The following is a 20,032-nucleotide window of genomic DNA, read 5'->3' on the forward strand; positions in this document are numbered from 1 at the left end:
ATGTTAAATGGACTGTCCTGAGTTTCTGCAAAATGCAAAAAGCACTAAAAAATGCATTTGTGTGAACCAGACATTATAGAAAATCTAAGGGCACAGCACATACTCTCATTCTCTAACATCAACATTGCAATATCAACAGAAGCATTAGTTATTTTTTACAATCCAATAAAAATTTACTTGAAAGATCACCTTTAAGCTCATTCACACTTGTGAGACTCCAAAGTTGCCTTGGAAATCGTACAACTTTTATTGTGTCTTTGATGTGACCTTACACTCTGACACTCAAGTCGGATCACAGTCACCTCAAAGTAGTACAGGAACCTTTTCCACGTCACTGCAACTTTAAGTCACATAGATTCGAATGGGTGCCATTGAAAACAATGGGCTGTGACTTGTCATGTGCCTTTATGTGCCCAAAGTTGCACAACAAGTTACACAAGTGTGAACGGAGCCTTAATGTTGTGAATTCTGCCTGTTAGCTGGTCATCTCTTTCCACAACTTCCTTCATTCCCTACATGCTTTGAAGCTCCTCCTCTGCTGTTTACTTTCAAGTTCTAAGGACTACATATCCCATGGTACCTTGCTACCTGTATGCTGTGATTCCTGTACTGACTCTGCCTTCTGAAACTCCTTCTCTCAGCAGCTCTGTAGTTCAGAAGGCAGGTTGTATGAAATGTATGACACAGCAGTGCTTGCCTACAAGACATAGTGAATATGAAACACATTATTCAAGAAAGTAAATATGTAGAGATCTTCACAAAGGATCTTCATAGCATAAATTTACAAACTTTACAAGCTTGTTCAGATTAATAGGTGTAGGCTGGAAAAAATTGAAATGCAATGTAAACATGAATATATCATTTTACATTTTGACCATAGACACTCATTAAATACATCAAGCACATGCATAAGGCTCCATGCACATGAGTGTTTTTTGTTAGCTCAAAAACCACCGGAAAAAATGCTGGATAACAAAAACTGGCAATAGCTTTTTTTAGTAGCGTTTTAGTAGCATGTAGCAGTGTATAACAGTGTTTAGGAGCGTTAATGTTTTATTAGCGTTTTTACAGTACAGCTAGAAAAAAGTTGTTAGGAGCATTTTAGTAGCATTTAGCAGCCTTTTGCATTTTTTTCTGCTGGAAAAACACTCCAAAAAACTCTACAAAAAATTTATTTTTTCTGCTCCTAGATGCTGAAGTACATATAAGCTGCTAAATACCTTTTCTCATCAGTAGTATTTAGCAGTCTTGTGACTTCTATCAGTGTCCAGCAGAGCACTGGTTAAAGCTTGTAGGAGGAGTTTCATTCTGCTCCGACTGTCCTATGAGGCTGTATAACCCAACAGTGCTGATTGGCCCTGTGCTGATCACATTCACCCTCCCAAAGAAAAAAAAACTCTCTAGCCATGCACACTAAACTGAGTATGTGCAGAGTGACCCCTAGAGCTCTGTAGTATCAGCAGATGGATTGCGGATAGTAGAAGGGGAAGATCAGAGAAGACAGGATTAAACAGCCTTTTTACACAATGCTGAGGATTAACCCCTTAGGTTCCACAGCGAGTATAACAAGCATGCTTTACTGCAAACTTAGGCTGATTTTCTTTTTGGGTTTAGGAATACTTTAAAAAAAAAAACAGTAGAGTGCATGGAACCTAATAAATAACCAAAACATTATTATATTTCTATATAATTCAATTACTCTTAAAGCCATATAAAAAAGATGTGTCCATTGTCCTAAAGCCTTCTTTGTGACCAATAACATTTATACTTTCCAGTTTGTCCATAACTGCGTTTTTTCTTCAATAATCTCATAATCTGGGGATCCCTATTGTATCTTTAAGATTTAACAGTACTGAATATATGGCATACTACATTATTCCATTATTCTATTTATGGGGTACTTTTTATCAGCTTAATAGGGTTGGTTTACTAAAGGCAAATACACTGTGCACTTTGCATGTGGAGTTGAACTCCCTTTTTCCCTGAATTTAGTGAATATGGCAAAGCTCTGCTGATTTCCATCAACCAATCGTGTGCAAGAAAATGTACTCTTTTATTCCTTGTACCTGATTGCGTATTCTTTACAAAGTGAAGTTTCAACACATTAACAAAGCTTCGAGCTGCACTTACAGTTGCACTTTGCAAATGTAGTTGCACACTGCACTTGCAACTTGCAAAACAGTCTGTTTGCCTTTTAGCAAATCCAAGGTAATGTGTCCAATCATACCATATTTAGGGGTTGATTTACTAAAACAAGAGAGTGAAAAATATGGTGCAGCTGTGCATCAGCTTGTTCAGTTAAGCTTTGACAATAAAACCTGGAAACTGATTGGTTTCTATGCAGAGCTGCACCACATTTTGCACTCTCCAGTTTTAGTAAATCAGTCCCTTAATATGTTATATTTTATAGTTTTATATGAAATGTAGTAAAGACTAGATTATATACTACACAATTATTTCATATTTTTGATATAATCAAGTAGTACAGGCGCAGAAAAATCTCTAAACCTTTTTTTTAGTAACTAATGTACATAAGATAGCTGTTATGGCTTTTACTGGTCCTTTAAAGTGGAACAAAACTCTCATTTTTAATCCTCATGCTTCTAGCATTAGTAGATCGATAATATATTTGCTTGTTTTAAACTACCGTATTTTTCGCTCCATAGGACACACTTTTGTCCCCCCAAAAAAGGGGGGAAGATGTCAGTGCGTCTTATGGAGCGAATGTAAAGCGGCCGGTCCGGTATTTCTGCCGCCACCATGTCAGAATATCGGGCCGGCCGCTCAGCTCTTCTCTCCTGCAGGACATTACCAGTTCCTCGCTCCAGCGCTGCAGTCTTCCCGCGCCGTCTTCTGTGACAGCCGGGTGCCCACTGCGCATGCGCGAGAAGCGCCGCGCTTTGTGAATGGTCCAGTGTCTTCTGGGTCACATGACAGGTCCCAGACGGCTCCGGGCCATTCACAAAGCGCAGCGCTTCTCGCGCATGCGCACCCTGCTGTCACAGAAGCCGCCACGGGAAGAAGAAGGAAGGACAACTCCGCGGAAGTGGGAGCGGGTACCTGTCAAATTCAGGTAACCGCTCACCCTCCCTCCCCAAAGGTCCGCAGTCTCTGGTAATCTCCTTTACTGTCTGCAGTCTCTGGTCATCCCCTGCACTGTCTGCAGTCTCTGGTCTTCTGTACTATGTCCACAGTCTCTGGTCATTCCCTGTACTATGTCCACAGTCTCTGGTCATTCCCTGTACTATGTCCACAGTCTCTGGTCATTCCCTGTACTATGTCCACAGTCTCTGGTCATTCCCTGTACTATGTCCACAGTCTCTGGTCATTCCCTGTACTATGTCCACAGTCTCTGGTCATTCCCTGTACTATGTCCACAGTCTCCGGTCATCTCCTGTACTATGTCCGCAGTCTCTGGTCATCTCCTGTACTATGTCCGCAGTCTCTGGTCATCTCCTGTCCTATGTCTGCAGTCTCTGGTCATCCCCTGTACTGTGTCCGCAGTCTCTGGTCATCTCCTGTACTATGTCCGCAGTCTCTGGTCATCCCCTGTACTGTGTCTGCAGTCTCTGGTCATCCCCTGTACTGTGTCTGCAGTCTCTGGTCATCCCCTGCACTGTGTCTGCAGTCCATTGGTTCAGAATATTTGTTTTCTTGTTTTTCTCCTCTAAAACGTAGGCGTGTCTTATGGTCAGGTGCATCTTATGGAGCGAAAAATACGGTATTTATTTTTTTATCTCTCTTCAGTTGCTTTCTATTTTCTGGCCTAGGCCTAAATGATGACATACATCCCAGGAGTCTTAACAGACAATTTGTTTTTCATTTGGTAAAGGACAGGAGCGTCATTTGCAGCTAAGCACACCCCCTTGCCTGCAAGGGCAGATAGATTCTAGGAAGTAAACTCTACATGAATTATCTGCCCTTATTCAAAATGACTGTTGCTTGAAATGCTAGGGGGGTATTTTTCTAAGTAATTTCTCAACAAAGTAAAGCATGAAAACATGGATGGATGGGTGAGTGAGTTTTCTCTAAATATTCTTTAGTACTGTCCATGATACTTTTTTTATTTGCACTAACATTCAATTTTCAGGACAAGCTTTCGGGGTATGTCCCCTTCTTCAAGGTCAAGCAGTACTACTTCACAAAGTTTTAGCAGAATGTTAAAAGAAACAATCTCTGTGGGAAAAAAAAAACTGAAAAAAACACACACAAACAAATGTAAAGAGCAATAGTTATAAAACTAGGATTATACTAGAGATATTACAGAGAAAAAACACAAATACTGGGGGGGGGTTTGAGACTACAGTCACAGGGGGGTCGTAAAACTGTTTGGATAATGAGCGAGGAATCCCATGTCTAAATTAAGGCCGTTATCTTGTGTATCAAATAGAAATATAATTATTCGTTCACAAGCTTTCCTTTCCTGGATAGTTTTGAAATTCCCTTTAAGAACTAAAATAATGAGGTCTTCCATAGTATGGTCTGGTTGTGCGAAATGGTGTCCCACAGGTGTGCAGAAGTCATCTTCTTTATGTTCCTTGATGGTATGGTATGTGCAAATTCATCCTTGTTTGCAGCTTCTGTCCTGTCCAACGTAAGATCCTTTGCTACATTTTTCTTACTGGATAAGGTACACAACATTACTAGAGGTGCAGCTGTATGATTCAGTGATATGGAAGATCCCTTTTAAGTGTGTGACACTTTTTGATGGATTAATTTGGGTGCACAGTTTGCAGCGTATTTTATTGCAGGGTTTGCTTCCATTATTTGTGACATCATAATCACAAGGAAGTTTCCTACTGATTAGTTTATGTCTGAGATTGGGGGGTTGTCTGAAAGCCAGTATTGGGGGTTGCAGAAATATTTATTTCAGAGTTCCATCCTCTGTTATCATACGTTGTAAATCCTTGATTATTTTTCTTATCCCTTCTAGTGCTGGGTTGTATGTGGATACTAGAGGTACATGGTTTGTTTGTTTGTTTTTTCTTTGTATTGGAGTAGATTTTCTCTTCGGGTTCTCAAGGCTGTGTTTATGCTGGTGTTGATAGTTTTGTCCTTGTAACCTTTCTTATGAAAGGAGTCTGCTAGTGTCCTGAGTTGTTTACCTCTGTCTTTCGGGTCTGAACATATTCGGTGGTATCTGATGGCCTATCTGTGTATGATGGCACGTTTCGTGTGTTGGGGGTGGAAGCTGGAACTTTGGAAGTAGTTGCATCTGTCAGTGGGTTTCCTGTATATTGCAGTGTGAAGCTTGTCATCGCTGATGTATACTGTAGTGTCTAGGAAGTTGACGTGTGTTTGAGCAATCCATTTTTAGTTTGATTGATGGGCGCAAAGTGTTGATCAATGAGTAAAATTGTTTTAGATTTTCTTCACCTTCGGCCCATATGATGAAAATATCATCAATATAGCGATTGTATCTGTATGGTATTTGTTGTATTCTGTTCAGTAATTTTTCCTCCAGGTCAGCCATACATAATTTGCATATTGGGGTGCCATTTTACCTCCCATAGCAATACCCATACATTGAAGATAGATTTCAGTAATGAAAGCAAAGTAGTTGTGTGTAAGTAAGTTTTACAACCCCCTCTGTGACTCATCCACAGCCCCCCTCTCCCAGTATTTACTTTTGCTCTGTCTTACCTCTAGTCTAATCCTAGTTTTATAACCATTGCTGTGTACATTTGTTTGTGTGTGGTTTTTATCCGTTTTCTTTTTTTTTTCCCCTCACAGATTTTCTTTTAACATTCTGCTAAATCTTTGTGAAGTAGTACTGCTTGGACCTTGAAGAAGGTGACATACCCCAAAAGCTTATCCTGAAAATTATATGTTAGTGCAAATGAAAAAGGTATCATGGACAGCACTTCTGTTACAAGTGCACTAATACAGCTACAATCACCTCTGAATATTAAAAATAAATGAAAAAGCTTTTTCAGTTTGTGGTGCTCAAATACAGTTAAGTTCCGCTTAAAGTTGGGGCAGCTTTTAGGAATTGTCTGCACCCTGATACCTTTAACCCTACACTGTATCTGAACCAATTTCAAACATTTTATAAATTGTTAATACAATATTCTCTTCCTAAAATGCTGTTTGGTTTTAGGTTCACTGTACCTATGGTGGAAAGATTGGCAACACAGTTGTATTGCCATTTAAGAAAAAAACAGAAAATGAAACAAACTCCTCAGGTTGAAAAGGAAATTAGGAAGCTAGAAGAAAAAGCAGACAAACTAGAAAAAAGTATACAGTAAGTGCTGTTACAAAGCATTACAAAGTATCCCAGTATCATGGTGTATTATTCTCTGTATGAACTTATCTTATTTGCTCACTTTTACTCTGTTAAGTGTTTTAAATCTGTTTACGAATTGCAAAAACAAAATAATAATGTTAAAAAAAAAGCATTCTTACCTTTAAAATCTTTTTAAGCACAAGGCAACAGTAAAAGCAAGCATGAATTGTACCCTCTGGGGGAGGGGGGGGGGGGGTTATCACTAGGGAAGCCCCTCAAAAGTCTGCACCCAGTTTTGGTCATTGCCACTGCCGTTCATGTGAGGAGACTGTGGTCAAGTGTCAGAGTCAGGAGGATGACACAACATTTTGTATAATTTTACAATATTGTTAGGCATATTGCTATACTGTTTCTTTGTAAATCATTATATATTTAGCTACTACATATATTACCATAGATTTTATAAATCTATATATTTTAAGATCATTCTATAAAAAGCTTGGTTGGGAAAAAATAATAATTTTCTTTTTTGAACCCAGGTCAAGTTGCGATGACTTCTTTGACTCAGAATGTCCAAATGAGTAAGTAAATCTTTGACTGCAAATAAATGGTATTCTTAAGAGTACAAAACTTTGCAGTACATTTGAAATGCATTTAATTCTGCAAGTTCACCCAAAACCATATTTTGGTCACGTAGTAGCTTCACTCAAAATTGATGTCAAAGAGTTTTTGGAGATATACAGTACACAGTGTAGTTGAATTATCAATGAGCTTCATATTAACAACTTCTGCTTGAGTTTCAGTATACAAGAAATCCAGGGGTCTTGAATTAGTCAAAAGCCTAAGGTAGCTATAAAGGGGGCACAGTAAATGCAGTGACTTGTGAGTTGAGCAAACTGAGGTAAACTGAGCTATTTTTCTGAGGTACTGTAGTAACGTTACATCGCATTAATAGTTCACTAATTGATTTTACTTGTTACTTTGTGCAGGTTAAAAATCAGCGGTCTCCGATCGCTCAGTTCTCAGAGTAGAGCCAGCAGGGGACTGCTCTGAGCACAGTGCAGTGATTCTCAGTCACCACTCTGTGCTCTGCCCCTCCAGCTCTCACTGGAGCACCAGACTGTGGATAGGACAGGAGCAGCTGGCCCAGGCTTTCAGCAGAATGCAGATATTATTGTCGGGATCCTTGCAGAGCCTAGACCGGCTCTGTGACAACAGTTAATAGGCTACATCTGAGCTACAGGAGAACTAAGTGCACTCCTATGACCCACGGAAGAGCTTTGGCCATACTTCTCCTTTAAACTGCTCTCCATGATTAAGCCCCTTTAGCCTCATGGTTAAAAGTTGCTAAAAAGACCAATCATCTAACACCCACAGCAACCAGCTTTATGTTTTCTAGGACTGGATAGAAAATGAAAGAACATACAATGTTCCAAAACTCTTAGTTTTCTTACCTTGGAATACATAAAAAAATCTTCAAACCATTAAGAATGACTGAGTGAAAGAATGCTTTAGGATGTTATACAATTATCTTACTGTATTGCATTTTCTTTTCATGTAACTGTTTGTTTTATTAATAGTAGTCACAGGATCAAACCCAGTAGTATATTACTGAGCTTTTACTAAGCAAGAATGATTCTTTAGAACAAACGGTGTGATGTCTTCATGAAACCTTTATCAAAAATAGAAAAATCTGTTCTTTGTAGACTCACTTAGTCATATGAAACTGAATCCGGGAAGAGACCTGCTCAGCCTTCACTGCACAGAAGAAATACCTGTAGTATATTCTGTTAGAGAACATACAGCCACTGTCCCTATCAGGTATTACCATTCACTGGTTTCAAGTGTGAACCCTCTTCATTAAAGCTTCTCAATCCTCTGCCCCTAGTAACCCCTACAGCTGTGACCTTCTGGTTCTGGAGGGGTTAATAACAGTGGCTGTGCCTGGGCAGACACTCATAACAAGTGCCGACTATGATCATTCTTTTTCCCCTGTGCTTCATTCATACCACTTGTACTAAAGGTTCCCACAATGCAAAGCTTTCCATAATTGGAGAAAGTGGACATTTCAATCATCTGCCTGTCCTCCAGTCACGGAACAATTTGATGCCACATTCATCTCTGACTTTTACTGAATTACTGGAACCAATCCCCTGTATGGCTCTCTCTGCTGCATATGAAAACTAGCAGGAGGGAGAGGAGAAGAATCCAACTTTCAGATGTTGCAGAGAGAGCCATAGAGGAGATCAGTTCCAGTAATTGCCCCCACACCATGCTGATCACCCTCCCTGCCCGCATCCGATTCATCCAGCTGCCTGGGCCCCCCAACTGGACTGGGCCAAGTACATGTGGACTGGTGGTACCCCCTTATCCACGGCCCTGGTCAGGGCAGGCATAAATCAGAGTAATCCATTATCAAAGCGAGGGTCAGGGAAAGCGGCAGTCAGAGAGTAATCCATTATCAAGTAATCAGTCAGTAGCAGGTGAATTCCACAGATGACAGGACAAGGCTTACAGGAATAAGCAACGCCCAGAATCCTGGGTGTTCTGTCTCTCCAATCTAAGTATTGAAAGTGTGATCTCTGTAACTTACAGTTGTGATGAGATAGTGATAACTTCAACTTCAGTTGGATACCACAGTCAGTGACTCAGTCGATAAGACATCTTGTAGATCTTGTGAAGTTTATTCCATAAACTGAGAGAATTTTACAACAATGAACATTCGATAGGTCAAAATATCATAGTGTTTCCTGCTTCATGCCATGAGGCTTGCTGGAATGCCTTACTGGGAAAAATACAGCATTAACTAAACCAAAGGAAAGGGAGGAGCAGAGACAAGATATAGAAAACACTTAAAGGCATATGACAGTCAATATGACAGTCATGTGAAACATGACACTGGGCTTAAGATGTTCAATGAGAGTGCTATAGTACTACAGACAATTAGAGGGAAGATGAGGAGCAGGTAGCGCTGTCAGGAGAACCAGATTAAGTACATACAGTATATCTCATGCTCCTAAAATGCAGTTTTTCTGTAGATCGAAGCAGAAAGCCTGTGGAGTAGAAAACAACGTGCGTTAAAGGCCCCCTCTGATAATACAAAAACAGTAGAATCTGGACATTTTCGACTACAATATCTCCTTTAACTGGCTTCTTGTCTGGATCTCTGACCAAAACTTTGCCACCTGCTTCCATTTATTTCTGATCCTCCCATAGCACATCAATAGGGAGAAGAGCAAATACACTATTTCCCAATGGAAAATTCCTATTTATCATGAAAGGTTTGATGTTACAGAGCCCCACTTTACATTCTAGCTGAGAAGTGTCAGTTAACCTACCATAATCCCCACCACTGTCCTTAAGCTTATCTGCCAACCCAAATATAACTTTTTTTTTTTTTACGTGAAAATTCAGTTAACAAATAGCCACAACATTTGGCCAGTAGAGCAATACAAAATTGAAAGCATACAGTTTGTCAGTATAGTTTGAGAATCAGGTATCAGTGTTCGGTCGAAGGATGGACATATAGAAACAAAAAGATGGATGGCATTTGGTCTAACAACTAGAAGATGATGGAGAGACTATTAAAGCGTAAAATATATTTACATTTTAATTGGAAGGTAGGATATCAATTGTAGGGTCATTGGTTAATAGTCCAGAGGACTCCAGGACATCTGACCAAATTTAACTTTAAACCATCCTGCCAGATTCCCTTGTATTCCTAGATAGGCGTCTGCTTCAGATGTATCATTCATTGTTTGTATGTCATGGGAAAGAGTGACTTGGTACTGGTTAGGATCTGTTCTTTGGGTAATCTCGTGTAATTTCTGAATTCTGCACTCCAGCTGTGAAATCTGTGCGCCAGCCCCACCATCCTCTCATAAGGCCAAGAATTTAATAGTACTGCCTCTGTAAGCACCCACTCCTACCCCCGCAGCATATGCTTGGATGTAAACTTGGGTATCTGGTCTTTTCTAGCCCATTGTATTTTGAATTAAGGCAGCTGGTATGCAATGTGACATAGCAAGTTACTCCAAAATCTTCAGCTCATCGAACTGTTACTCCAGTTAAGTGTGAGCCATTATCACTTTGGATCTGCCTAAGACATCCATAAGGAATGATGAGCTTCTAGAGCTACTGGAGTGTTGTGGCTTGATCAGCATATTTGCAAGGGTCGACAAGCAAAAGTTCTGAATGGGTTTCCACAGAAGTGCGACAATACCTCAGTCTATGGTTTTCCTGGGGCAGGGGACCAATTAAAGTGATTCTGAATCCTGACAGTACTGTCACATCTAAATGATTAAGTCATTGATTAACATAGTAAACAATTTAAGAATTTAATAAATATACCTTTTTAGCTTGTTTATAAAGGGGATCACAAGACTATTTTTCTTTTTTTCCTGCAACACAGCCCTGGCTTGGGGTGGGCCTATAGTGGAGCCGGGGGTTGGTGGGGTTGGGACCTGTGACATCTACTCCCAGGCCATGCCAAGCAGAGGGGAACTGCCAGTCAAGGATCTGATCTGCCAACCAATGCCTACAGGCGGATCACATCCTTGACTGACAGCTCCATTACACTTAGCATGGCCTTAGGCGAGTTCCTGAAAAAGCTGAGGGAGGGGCAACTGGCACAACCGCAGCTACATATCATATATCATCTGCTACTCTGTTGTAATTCTTTTGCCAAAAAAGTAATTACTACAGCTTTCAGTTTCGCATTCTGACTGGATCATCTGAATCCATTTTCCTGCAGGGCTGTGCTGGTCCTTGGGTTGTAAGATGCTGCTGTTTACTAATGCCCAGATAGGTGACTGTTGCTGAACTGTCATTGAATCACGCTGACTCTCATCTTCTGACAGAGACTCAAAGTGAAAATTCTTGAATAGAGGATAGCTGTAGCTAATATTTATTTTGCTGGTAAAAGTGACAAGCCCTGCCAGTTGCTCTGAAATGTCTCAGACATCCCCAGCTGCAACACCCTCCTATTTCTGAAGGCACCACCTTGATTTAATTTGTGTCTGATGCTGGGCTACAATTGCCATAGTGGTTAGTCCATTATCTCTCACCCATCTTGCTATTTACAGTGCAGTATGGATGGTGCTGGGTTTTTTTTTTATTATAAAGATCTCTACAGTTGCTTGAGTTTGGCCCACTGTACTTTCTTTTCATTTGGCTGCCACAGACTCCAGAATATGGTACTATTCTGTTCTACTCCATCCAGTTGAAATTGTACTTCTAGTTTCACAGGTCCCTTTTTGGTGCTGCAAAACTGCTTCTTTAACAGCAAGAAATGTGGCCTGCTTTTCCAAACCCCATGAGGACAAGGGCTTTTACCTGGTGACATTGTATATGATACTCAAGATCAGCCAAGATGTGAGATAAATGATCTCCAGAATCCGACTCCAATGACTTTCTGTGCCTTTTTTGGAAGTAGGAGGCAGCAATTCATGGAAGATTTGCACTCAATTGTCTCCAATTGTCCAAAGCATATGGAGTAGGTTTTCTGCCCCAGGTAAAAAGTTGAGCTGGCATCCTATAAGAACAATGTAGTATAAAATATTTGTGTCAGCTTTTGAGCAACAGTTGCAAAAACTACTGGTACCTCTGCCAAGTTTCACCATCTATCTGTCCTAAGTCATGCACCCATTTGCTCCATCAGGGCAGGCGTACAGAGTTTTGTGAAAATGATAGGAGGCTAGAGAATATACATGAGATAATACCCTTCTTATCAGTTTAAGAAGACTAATAGAAGGTTAATAGTTGAAACGAGCCTAGACTCCTCCATCTGTAAGTTGGAGTATCTGGCTTGAGTTTAACCTTTATTTCTTCTTTACCTAAACCAAAATGCATGAGGCCAAATGATGTTACATATCTTGGTTGGAGGCCAAGCCGTTGAGAGGGCTTCCTTTGCGGCTCTGGTCCTAGCACTCCTGACGGTGGTGACAGAGGTAGGAGGCTCAAAGCACGGGGGCACAGGTAGCAGGTAACTTCCAGGGACTAAGATATCATCAGAGTGCTCCAGGGTCAAACACGGTGAGGCTGAAGTGTGGTCAGGTAACAGGCTGAGGTCAGTACCAGGGAAGTAGGCAGAGCAAGGTTCAGCAGCAGACCAAGGTCAGTACCAGGGAAACAGGCAATGAGTAGTCAGAGGCAAGCTGAGGTCAGTATCCAAAATCCACATATCAAAGTCAGGAACTAGCCAGTTCACAAATGAGAGATCAGTCAGCATAAGAAGGAACACAGGTCATGGGGAAGATGAAGAACATCCAGGCGATTAGCACACACCAGCTTTTCCTTGAAATAGGCAGCCTGACACTTATGCGCGTGGATGTGTCAGCGCACATTGGATATTAACCTGAGTGCGTCTGTGTGCTGGTGTATGTGCACAAGCATTAGCTGCACGAAAATGAGCATTAGCTGTACGGGAATGCGCATTAGCTGTGCAAGAATGAGCATTAGCTGTAGCTGTGAGAGTATTGGTCTCCTGACAAATGATCTGAGACTTTATCCGCATATCAAGGAAGAAGAAAACCTTGCTAATTCTTCAAGAGTCATCCACTGACTTTCCCTGATGCAAGCAGGCAGGTTGCATACCATCTGTTGGTCACCAGAAACCTCTGCAGCCTTACTTTTCCTGAACATTTGGCTTAGCACAAGCAACAGGAAACACTACAGAAAATAAGTCTGTTTCAAATGGACTTTAGTACAAATCTTGACCAAGAGCCCCAAAAGTTTTGCTTTATCTAAATATTTACAATACCAAAATCTCCCATGCTACTACAAAAAATGTGTAAATTGCACTAAAATAAACCAAAATAATGATTGAAGCAACTGTTTGTGTGTTCCCATACCAAGAAACAATCAAAATAAAAATAAACTCAGCGCAATAAAAAAAATTAAGTTTATCACATAAAGCATACACATACAGTATAAAATAGTTCATACAGGTGAATAATATGAGTGAATCACTTTAATGGAATATAACATAGTGTCTTCCACCTCCAAAATTATAATACACAGTTTATAATTTAATTGATATCTTCTTCTGTGAATATAATTAGTATTAAATCATTTTTACAGTTCACCTTTTTCTTCCACCAACAACACAAGTCCAAATAGATGTGCAAAGTAATTATTAGTAGATCACCATCAAACAATGCCTCTTCCACCTTCCAACCAAATCGCTTACCTCAGAGTCTGACCCACTGAAAGTAAGGTCAATTTGCACCTTGCTTTTTAAGAAGGGCTATTTCTCCACGTAACTTATATATTTGCCTTTATCCACATGCATATGTAACTCAAAGGAATAAAGGAAAAAATATAATTGCGTAATGTATCAGCTCACCAGGCAAATTTACTAAAACAATGGGTTAAACCCTCACTCAGAAAAAAAGTGCACTTCATCCTGTGCAAATAGAAATGATTGCCTCTTTAAACAAGCATATCCCCCTTAAAATTAAACTCTGGCTTCGGATACTTATCCAAGTTGGCCGATTTCCGATTCCACCTAACGTGATGGCATAATGCCCTTGATGCGTTTCGTCATCCAATGCTGACTGTTTCAGAAGGAAGTGCCTGGGAAGTACTTTGTCTTACTTATACCTACCCTGAATTTATCATTGCTTAGCAACCAGTGCCATTTTGTTGTATACTTTCTAATCAGCCACTAGATGACAAACAAGCTCCCATATTGGAGACCGTAGATGTTAACTGTTGCTTAGCAATCTGCGCCATTTTGTTGTGTATTTAAAATTGAAAGTAAGAGATCACAGTAATACCGACACCACTTACTAACAACAAAACCTTGATTGTCCATAAAAATGCTCTACATTAGCCAGGTATAACTAGATCCGAATACTGCTACTAGAGAGGAGTTTATATATATATGTTGATCCAAATTGTTCATAAATTAAATATAAATAATACCATCTGGATAATGGGATCTAATACCACTGTTCAACCTTTTTACATATACAAATAAAAAGACAAAAAATCAAGTAATATATATTAAAAAGTATCCATTAGTCTAATAAATGGAAATCAAAAACAATTATATATCAAATTATTCAGTACACTGTAACTACATCATAGTGCCATCTAGTGGTCAAAATATATAATGCTCCATCTTAATACATAATACCTAAAATATCTCCTTTATAATCAGTATAATGAAATATTAAAAATTTACATTAAAATCCTCAATACAACCATTTTAATTCTACATTTAAAGTCTATTTTTAGACCTTTAGGTGTCAAATTTATCATTTCATAAATCCATCTAGTTTCTCTCTGATTTAAAATTCCAATTTTATTTGATCCTCTCCAGTGGGCATAATGTCTTTCAATCTCCCAGAACATCGAAATCCAGTGGGGTCCCAATTATGTACATCCCTAAAATTCTTCAATAAAAAATGATTTTTTTAAATTTAAAATTATATTTATTTTATTTCCAATGGTGATATTACACACGCTCAGAAAAATTAAAGGAACACTTTTTAATCAGGCTATAGCATCAAGTCAATTACATTTCTGAAATATTGATCTGGTCAATATTTTGCAAGTAGCAGAGGGGGTTGTTAATCTGTTTCAGCTGCTTTGGTGTTAATGAAATTAACAACTGATGTACTTGATGGGCAACAATGAGACAACCCCCAGAACAGGAATGGTTTTACAGGTGGAGGCCACTGACATTTTTTTCCTTACTCATCTTTCCTGACTGTTTTTCAATAGTTTTGCATTTAGCTAGGGTCAGTGTTACTACTGGTAGCATGAGGTGATACCGGGATCCTACAGAGGTTGCACAGGCAGTCCAACTCCAATCAATACATGCCATCGCTGGAAGGTTTGCTGTGTCTCCCAGCACAGTATCAAGAACATGCACTGATGTTGTTAAGCATGCATATAAGCACGTAAGGGCCATACAAACTACTGAGTACCATTTTGAGTTGCTGCAATGAAATTTCAGCAAACTGGACTAGCCTGCTGCATCATTTTTTCACTTTGATTTTCATGGTGTCTTTGAATTCAGTCCTCTGTAGGTTTATAACTTTCATTTCCATCAAACGATGGGACATCCTTATGTTTCATATCAGTATAGATATCCAGCATGATATTTTTCCCCATAGAGATCTGTTGTGTTTTCAAAGTATCCCTTTAATTTTTTTTGAGCAGTGTATACAGTAAATATTCTTGTATACATTTAGATAATTTCCTCTTCGTCATACCTATATATTGAAATGCACAGGTACATTATATACAGTAAATGACTCCTGTGTTGCAAGCTATGCAATCATCAATTACATATTCCTTACTTGTACTAAACAGTATTTTTTTTTCTCCTTTTAATATTCCAGTGGTTTTTATGTATTCATGATACCTGCCACATGCAAAGAACCCTTTTTGTGTAAAGAAAAAAAGACTTTTGCTGACTTTTGTTTGGGTGGGGTCAATCACTGTTTTAATAATTATATCTCTCAATGTTGGAGCTTTTCAATATATTATTATTATTATTATTATTACTACGAGTTTATATAGCGCCAAAGGGTTTGCTCAGCGCTGTACAATAGGGGGGACAATACATGGCACAGTACAACAACAACAAACAAATAAACTTAGGTTTCTCCAGTAATACTTTACCTAAGTGCTTGTCAACCCTAAGTATCGGTCAATTTCTAAAATAATATTCTCTCATTTCTTATGTTGTCGATTAAAAAAGACTATGGCTGTAATGGCATCTATATCCTGACAATCTTTAATTATATCTTTCAATTATTCATCCCTATCCATTTCCTGAATCTGTCTGACCTGTTCATAGATGATCTTTCTATCATATCCTTTGTTCACAAACTTACAAGTTGTACAGTAATCTTCAAGGAAATATAGGCATTTGCACAAAATACAGAGTAAAAGGGTATCTTTACCAGATCATAGACACCGAATACAATTTAAATATGCCTAGTCTCTGATCTTTTTTCACAGAATCACAAGGAATCAGACTCAGATTACTAAACAGGAGAATTACAAAATTTTAAAGAAAAAAATTGAGAAGCTCAAAGAAACACCCCCAGACTGTACCTATGCTGATGAAAGGGCTGTGGATGAGAAGGTAAGACTCTCAAATAATTACAATTCAAATGGCTTTGTCAGTGTTGTTTTAAGCTTATTTGCAAATATCATGTTTTGCAGACATTGGGAACCATGTACAGAAGTATGGCATTCTCAAGGCACAAATATAAACTTATACCACTGTCAAGCAAAGGCATTGGTTACCACCATGGACCAGTTGATGCTAAAGGAAGAAAATTTGTAGAGATGCTATTCAGAATGGGATACATTAAAGTAAGCATTTTACTCAAAAATGTTGAATAATAATGTGACCAATGTCCCTCAATGAAAACACAAAAGGAACAGCAGACCCACTCCAGCACATATAGATCTAATATTTATCCCACTAAATGTACTATCCAAGACACAAAAAAAGATTTTATTGGACAGTGCATTCACATATTATTTTATCTTGTCATTAAGTACATTGTTTTGATTTATACACTTGTATGGTAATCCCTAGCTAAAGATATTTATGGATCCTACAGACAGTAATTTAGCAGAATGAACCTATATGTGCAGTAACTGCCATGGTGTGTAGCAACAAAGTTTGGTTCATTCATACTGGAGGAAAGACAATGAAAAGACAAATGAAAACAGTTTGGAATGGTGGCCCAGTAGAGACTTATTCGAATTTTACTTTCATTTTTCCTAAAACAAATGATGAAACCTGATTGGTTGCTACCAGAAACAACTCTACTTTTGTTCTTATTATCTTAATAGAGTAACATCAAAGTGTCTATTTTTTTTATTAAAGTATTGACAATGTTTATTTTATTGTTTTATGTGATGCAGTTAGCCTTAGTTACGTATGTAGTTAGGTTACAAAAAGTTTAACCAAGAAAGATACTAAACCTGCAGTTGATCCAGAGGAAAGCAAAACAACCAGGGGTGCCACCAGGTGGGTGCTATAGCACCCCCAAAAATATTGCTAGCACCACCATCTTTGCGACCAGGGCTTCTCATAAACTACAGGCAGTCGTTCGCTGCCAGATTGGGCCCTATTGGGTTACTGGAAGGACCGGGAGGAGCTGCCTCTGACAGTTTTCTTTGTCCGGAGATTAGCCTCCAATGGCTGGAAGCTCATAGAGACTCTTTCTCCACCTGCAGCTTCTCTACATGCTGATTGAGATGGTGGGTGGGAAGGAGGTGTGGCCAGTAACCCCTACATACACAGTTGTCCACTCTACTGAAAATGGGAGAAGACTGAGAGGAAGATGCAGATATAGCAGAGAATCTCCAGTCAGGTGGTGTGGTGTCCATTTGTAATGCTCCAGCTCCCTACCCTGCACAAAAACAGCTTAGAAGAGAACTGCTTCTAGCAGTGCCACTGCATGCTGCCCCACTACATACTTCCCCAATGCATACTGCCCCCTACATACTGCCTCCACTGCATACTACCCCCCCAAATACTGCCCCACTGCATACTTTTCACTGCCCTCACTACCTACTGCTCACTGCCCCACTACATATCGCTCACTGCTCCACTGCATAGTGCCCCCACTACATACTGCCCACTGCACCAATATGAGATGTATACTGGCTCACTGCATACTGCTCAACTATATACTGCTTTCTTAGAGATGTCCCTAAGAGAAAATCTTAACATTACAATTGTTTGTGATTATTGAATTGATACCAAACTGTGGCCTTTACATTAGTAGGAGTGAGCAGAGCATACAGTACCTGAGTTTGGTTTGCGAGAGCTGTGCTAAAATTCTGAATGTTTATCTAGACCCAATTGATATCAACCATTGTCACGGCTAATATTCAAGGGATTGTCTAACAAAATGGTGGTGGTGATGGTGGGGTAGGGTGACCCTACGTAGGCCCTGGACTCAGGGCGGATTGGCGTGCTCGGACTTCCAGGCTTATTTCATAGTGGCCCTGCTTACTCATGCCCATAACTGGTTGGTTTTGGACGATTCTAACTCCTCAGTAGTGTTGGAGGCGGCACATTTGGGGTCTTATGAGGCACTGAGGAACCTGCTGTATAGAGGCACTAGGGCTCCTTTTTCACTCAGTCTGTCTATGAAGACTGTGATTAGAGCATGGCAGCAGGTTCTAGACAAACAACCTCATATCACTGGCACTTGGTCACCTGATACTCCTTTATGGCTTAATCCATGACTTCCGGAATTCCAGTCCATTCCTGATCCCAGGGTGTGGGCCTCCCACGGTATCAAAACTTTGGAACACATCTGTGATGGGGGCACTCTGAGATCCTTTGATGCTCTGAAACTGAGGTTTGGTCTGCCTAACACTCACCTTTTCCGCTACCTGTAGCTTCAGCATACCTTTTCTTCTCAGTTTGCATCGACTTACCCGGTCCTGGAAAGGTCTGAAATAGAATCCCTATTGGGAGAGGACCCCCTGGGTAAACCTCTTTCTGAGATATATAAAGCCTTGCTACCTTCTGTTCATGTGGGGTTGGAGGGCCTGCTCTCTAAGTGGTGGGCTCACTTTCCACAGATGGTTGCGGAGGATTGGGAGGATGTTTGGGAGTACCCATTTCAGCAATTAGTGGCTGTTAAGGATAGGCTTAAATAGAATTTATACAGGGGCTCACCCCCACTTCTGAAAATGTACCCAACCAGACGCTGACTTCATGCATATATTCTAGGACTGTTCTGCAGTTCAGGGTTTTTGGGAAGCAGTTACGAGGTTTGTCTCTGAGTTGACTACAATACTCATACCATTGACTGTTGAGGTCTGCTTGCTCGGCTTGGTAAGTCACTTGGCTTTTGGCAGTGCGGTCAGAACTCTCCTTGGCATTATCCTCTTTTATGCAAGGAAGGCCATAGTACTGAAGTGGAGGTTGCCGGAGATACCATCTCTTGACTTCTGGAAGTCCATAGTAAATGCCTCCATCCCCCTTTATAAAGCCACATATGAGTTACAAGGCTGTCTTGGTAAATTCCACAAAGACTGAGTCTGCTAATACAAACGCATATTTCCAGGCTCATTAGAATTGTACTGGCTATACAGGTATGTTTTTGATCAGGTTGGGGTAGGTGGTTAAATAGAGTATTTTTGTTGGTCTGGTGCAGTGGAACGGTAGAGTTTTTAACTGTCTTCTTTAATTTACTATGTCTGGGTAACATGGTAGAGATAATTGTATTATAATTTCTGGGTTTTTTTCTGTTTCAAGTGGACCGAGCAGAGATTTCAGATTTTAGTTACTCAAAGAATAAATGGTGAGCGCAAGATAAAAAAGGAAAACATAATGCAGCTAGCACAACGTGGCAAACCCTCTGTCTCCATCAAAAAACCCCCACTATAATATCAATGCGCAGCGCTAATAAAAATGTGTGTTATAATCAGCGATGACCAGTGTGATTGTAAAAGAGAAAGGAAACATAATAAATAAAGAAATAGAGAATAGTGAATACTCCAATGAAGAAACAAAATATACGGTATAACAAATGAAAATATATAAGTCCTCTAAATATCATAATAGTCCCAAAAATAGTGATGTAAAGAAATCAACAAAATGTAGTGACTTCTGTGGTTTCCACACTGCACCTCCACCATAATGCACTCACCAGAAGTAAGTAGCAAGCAAGCCCAGAGTGGAATGACACTAAGGGGTGTTCCTGCTTGTTCCTCCTGCCGGTGACCCGGTTGAAGCTGGGATCTCTCCAGAAGCCAGTGATACACTAAATGAACAGTCAGAAGTAGAGTAGCCAAGTCTCCATCTCC

General features: G+C 39.8%; 1 protein-coding gene across 1 annotated transcript in view; it reads left to right on the plus strand.

Annotated features, from left to right (window-relative positions):
• Nucleotides 1-20,032, plus strand: part of LOC149468210 (putative ATP-dependent RNA helicase DDX60) — a 258,721-nt gene that overhangs the window by 141,070 nt on the left and 97,619 nt on the right. Inside the window, exons 25-28 of the mRNA XM_089670346.1 lie at nucleotides 6,101-6,244; nucleotides 6,766-6,807; nucleotides 16,205-16,331; nucleotides 16,412-16,564. Coding sequence (XP_089526472.1) covers nucleotides 6,101-6,244; nucleotides 6,766-6,807; nucleotides 16,205-16,331; nucleotides 16,412-16,564 — 466 coding nt within the window. The remainder of the gene's footprint in view (nucleotides 1-6,100; nucleotides 6,245-6,765; nucleotides 6,808-16,204; nucleotides 16,332-16,411; nucleotides 16,565-20,032) is intronic.

The sequence above is a fragment of the Staurois parvus genome, unplaced genomic scaffold, assembly GCF_062004578.1.
Source record: "Staurois parvus isolate SC_StPar_1 unplaced genomic scaffold, SC_StPar_1.0 ptg000090l, whole genome shotgun sequence".
Classification (NCBI taxonomy): Eukaryota; Metazoa; Chordata; class Amphibia; order Anura; family Ranidae; genus Staurois; species Staurois parvus.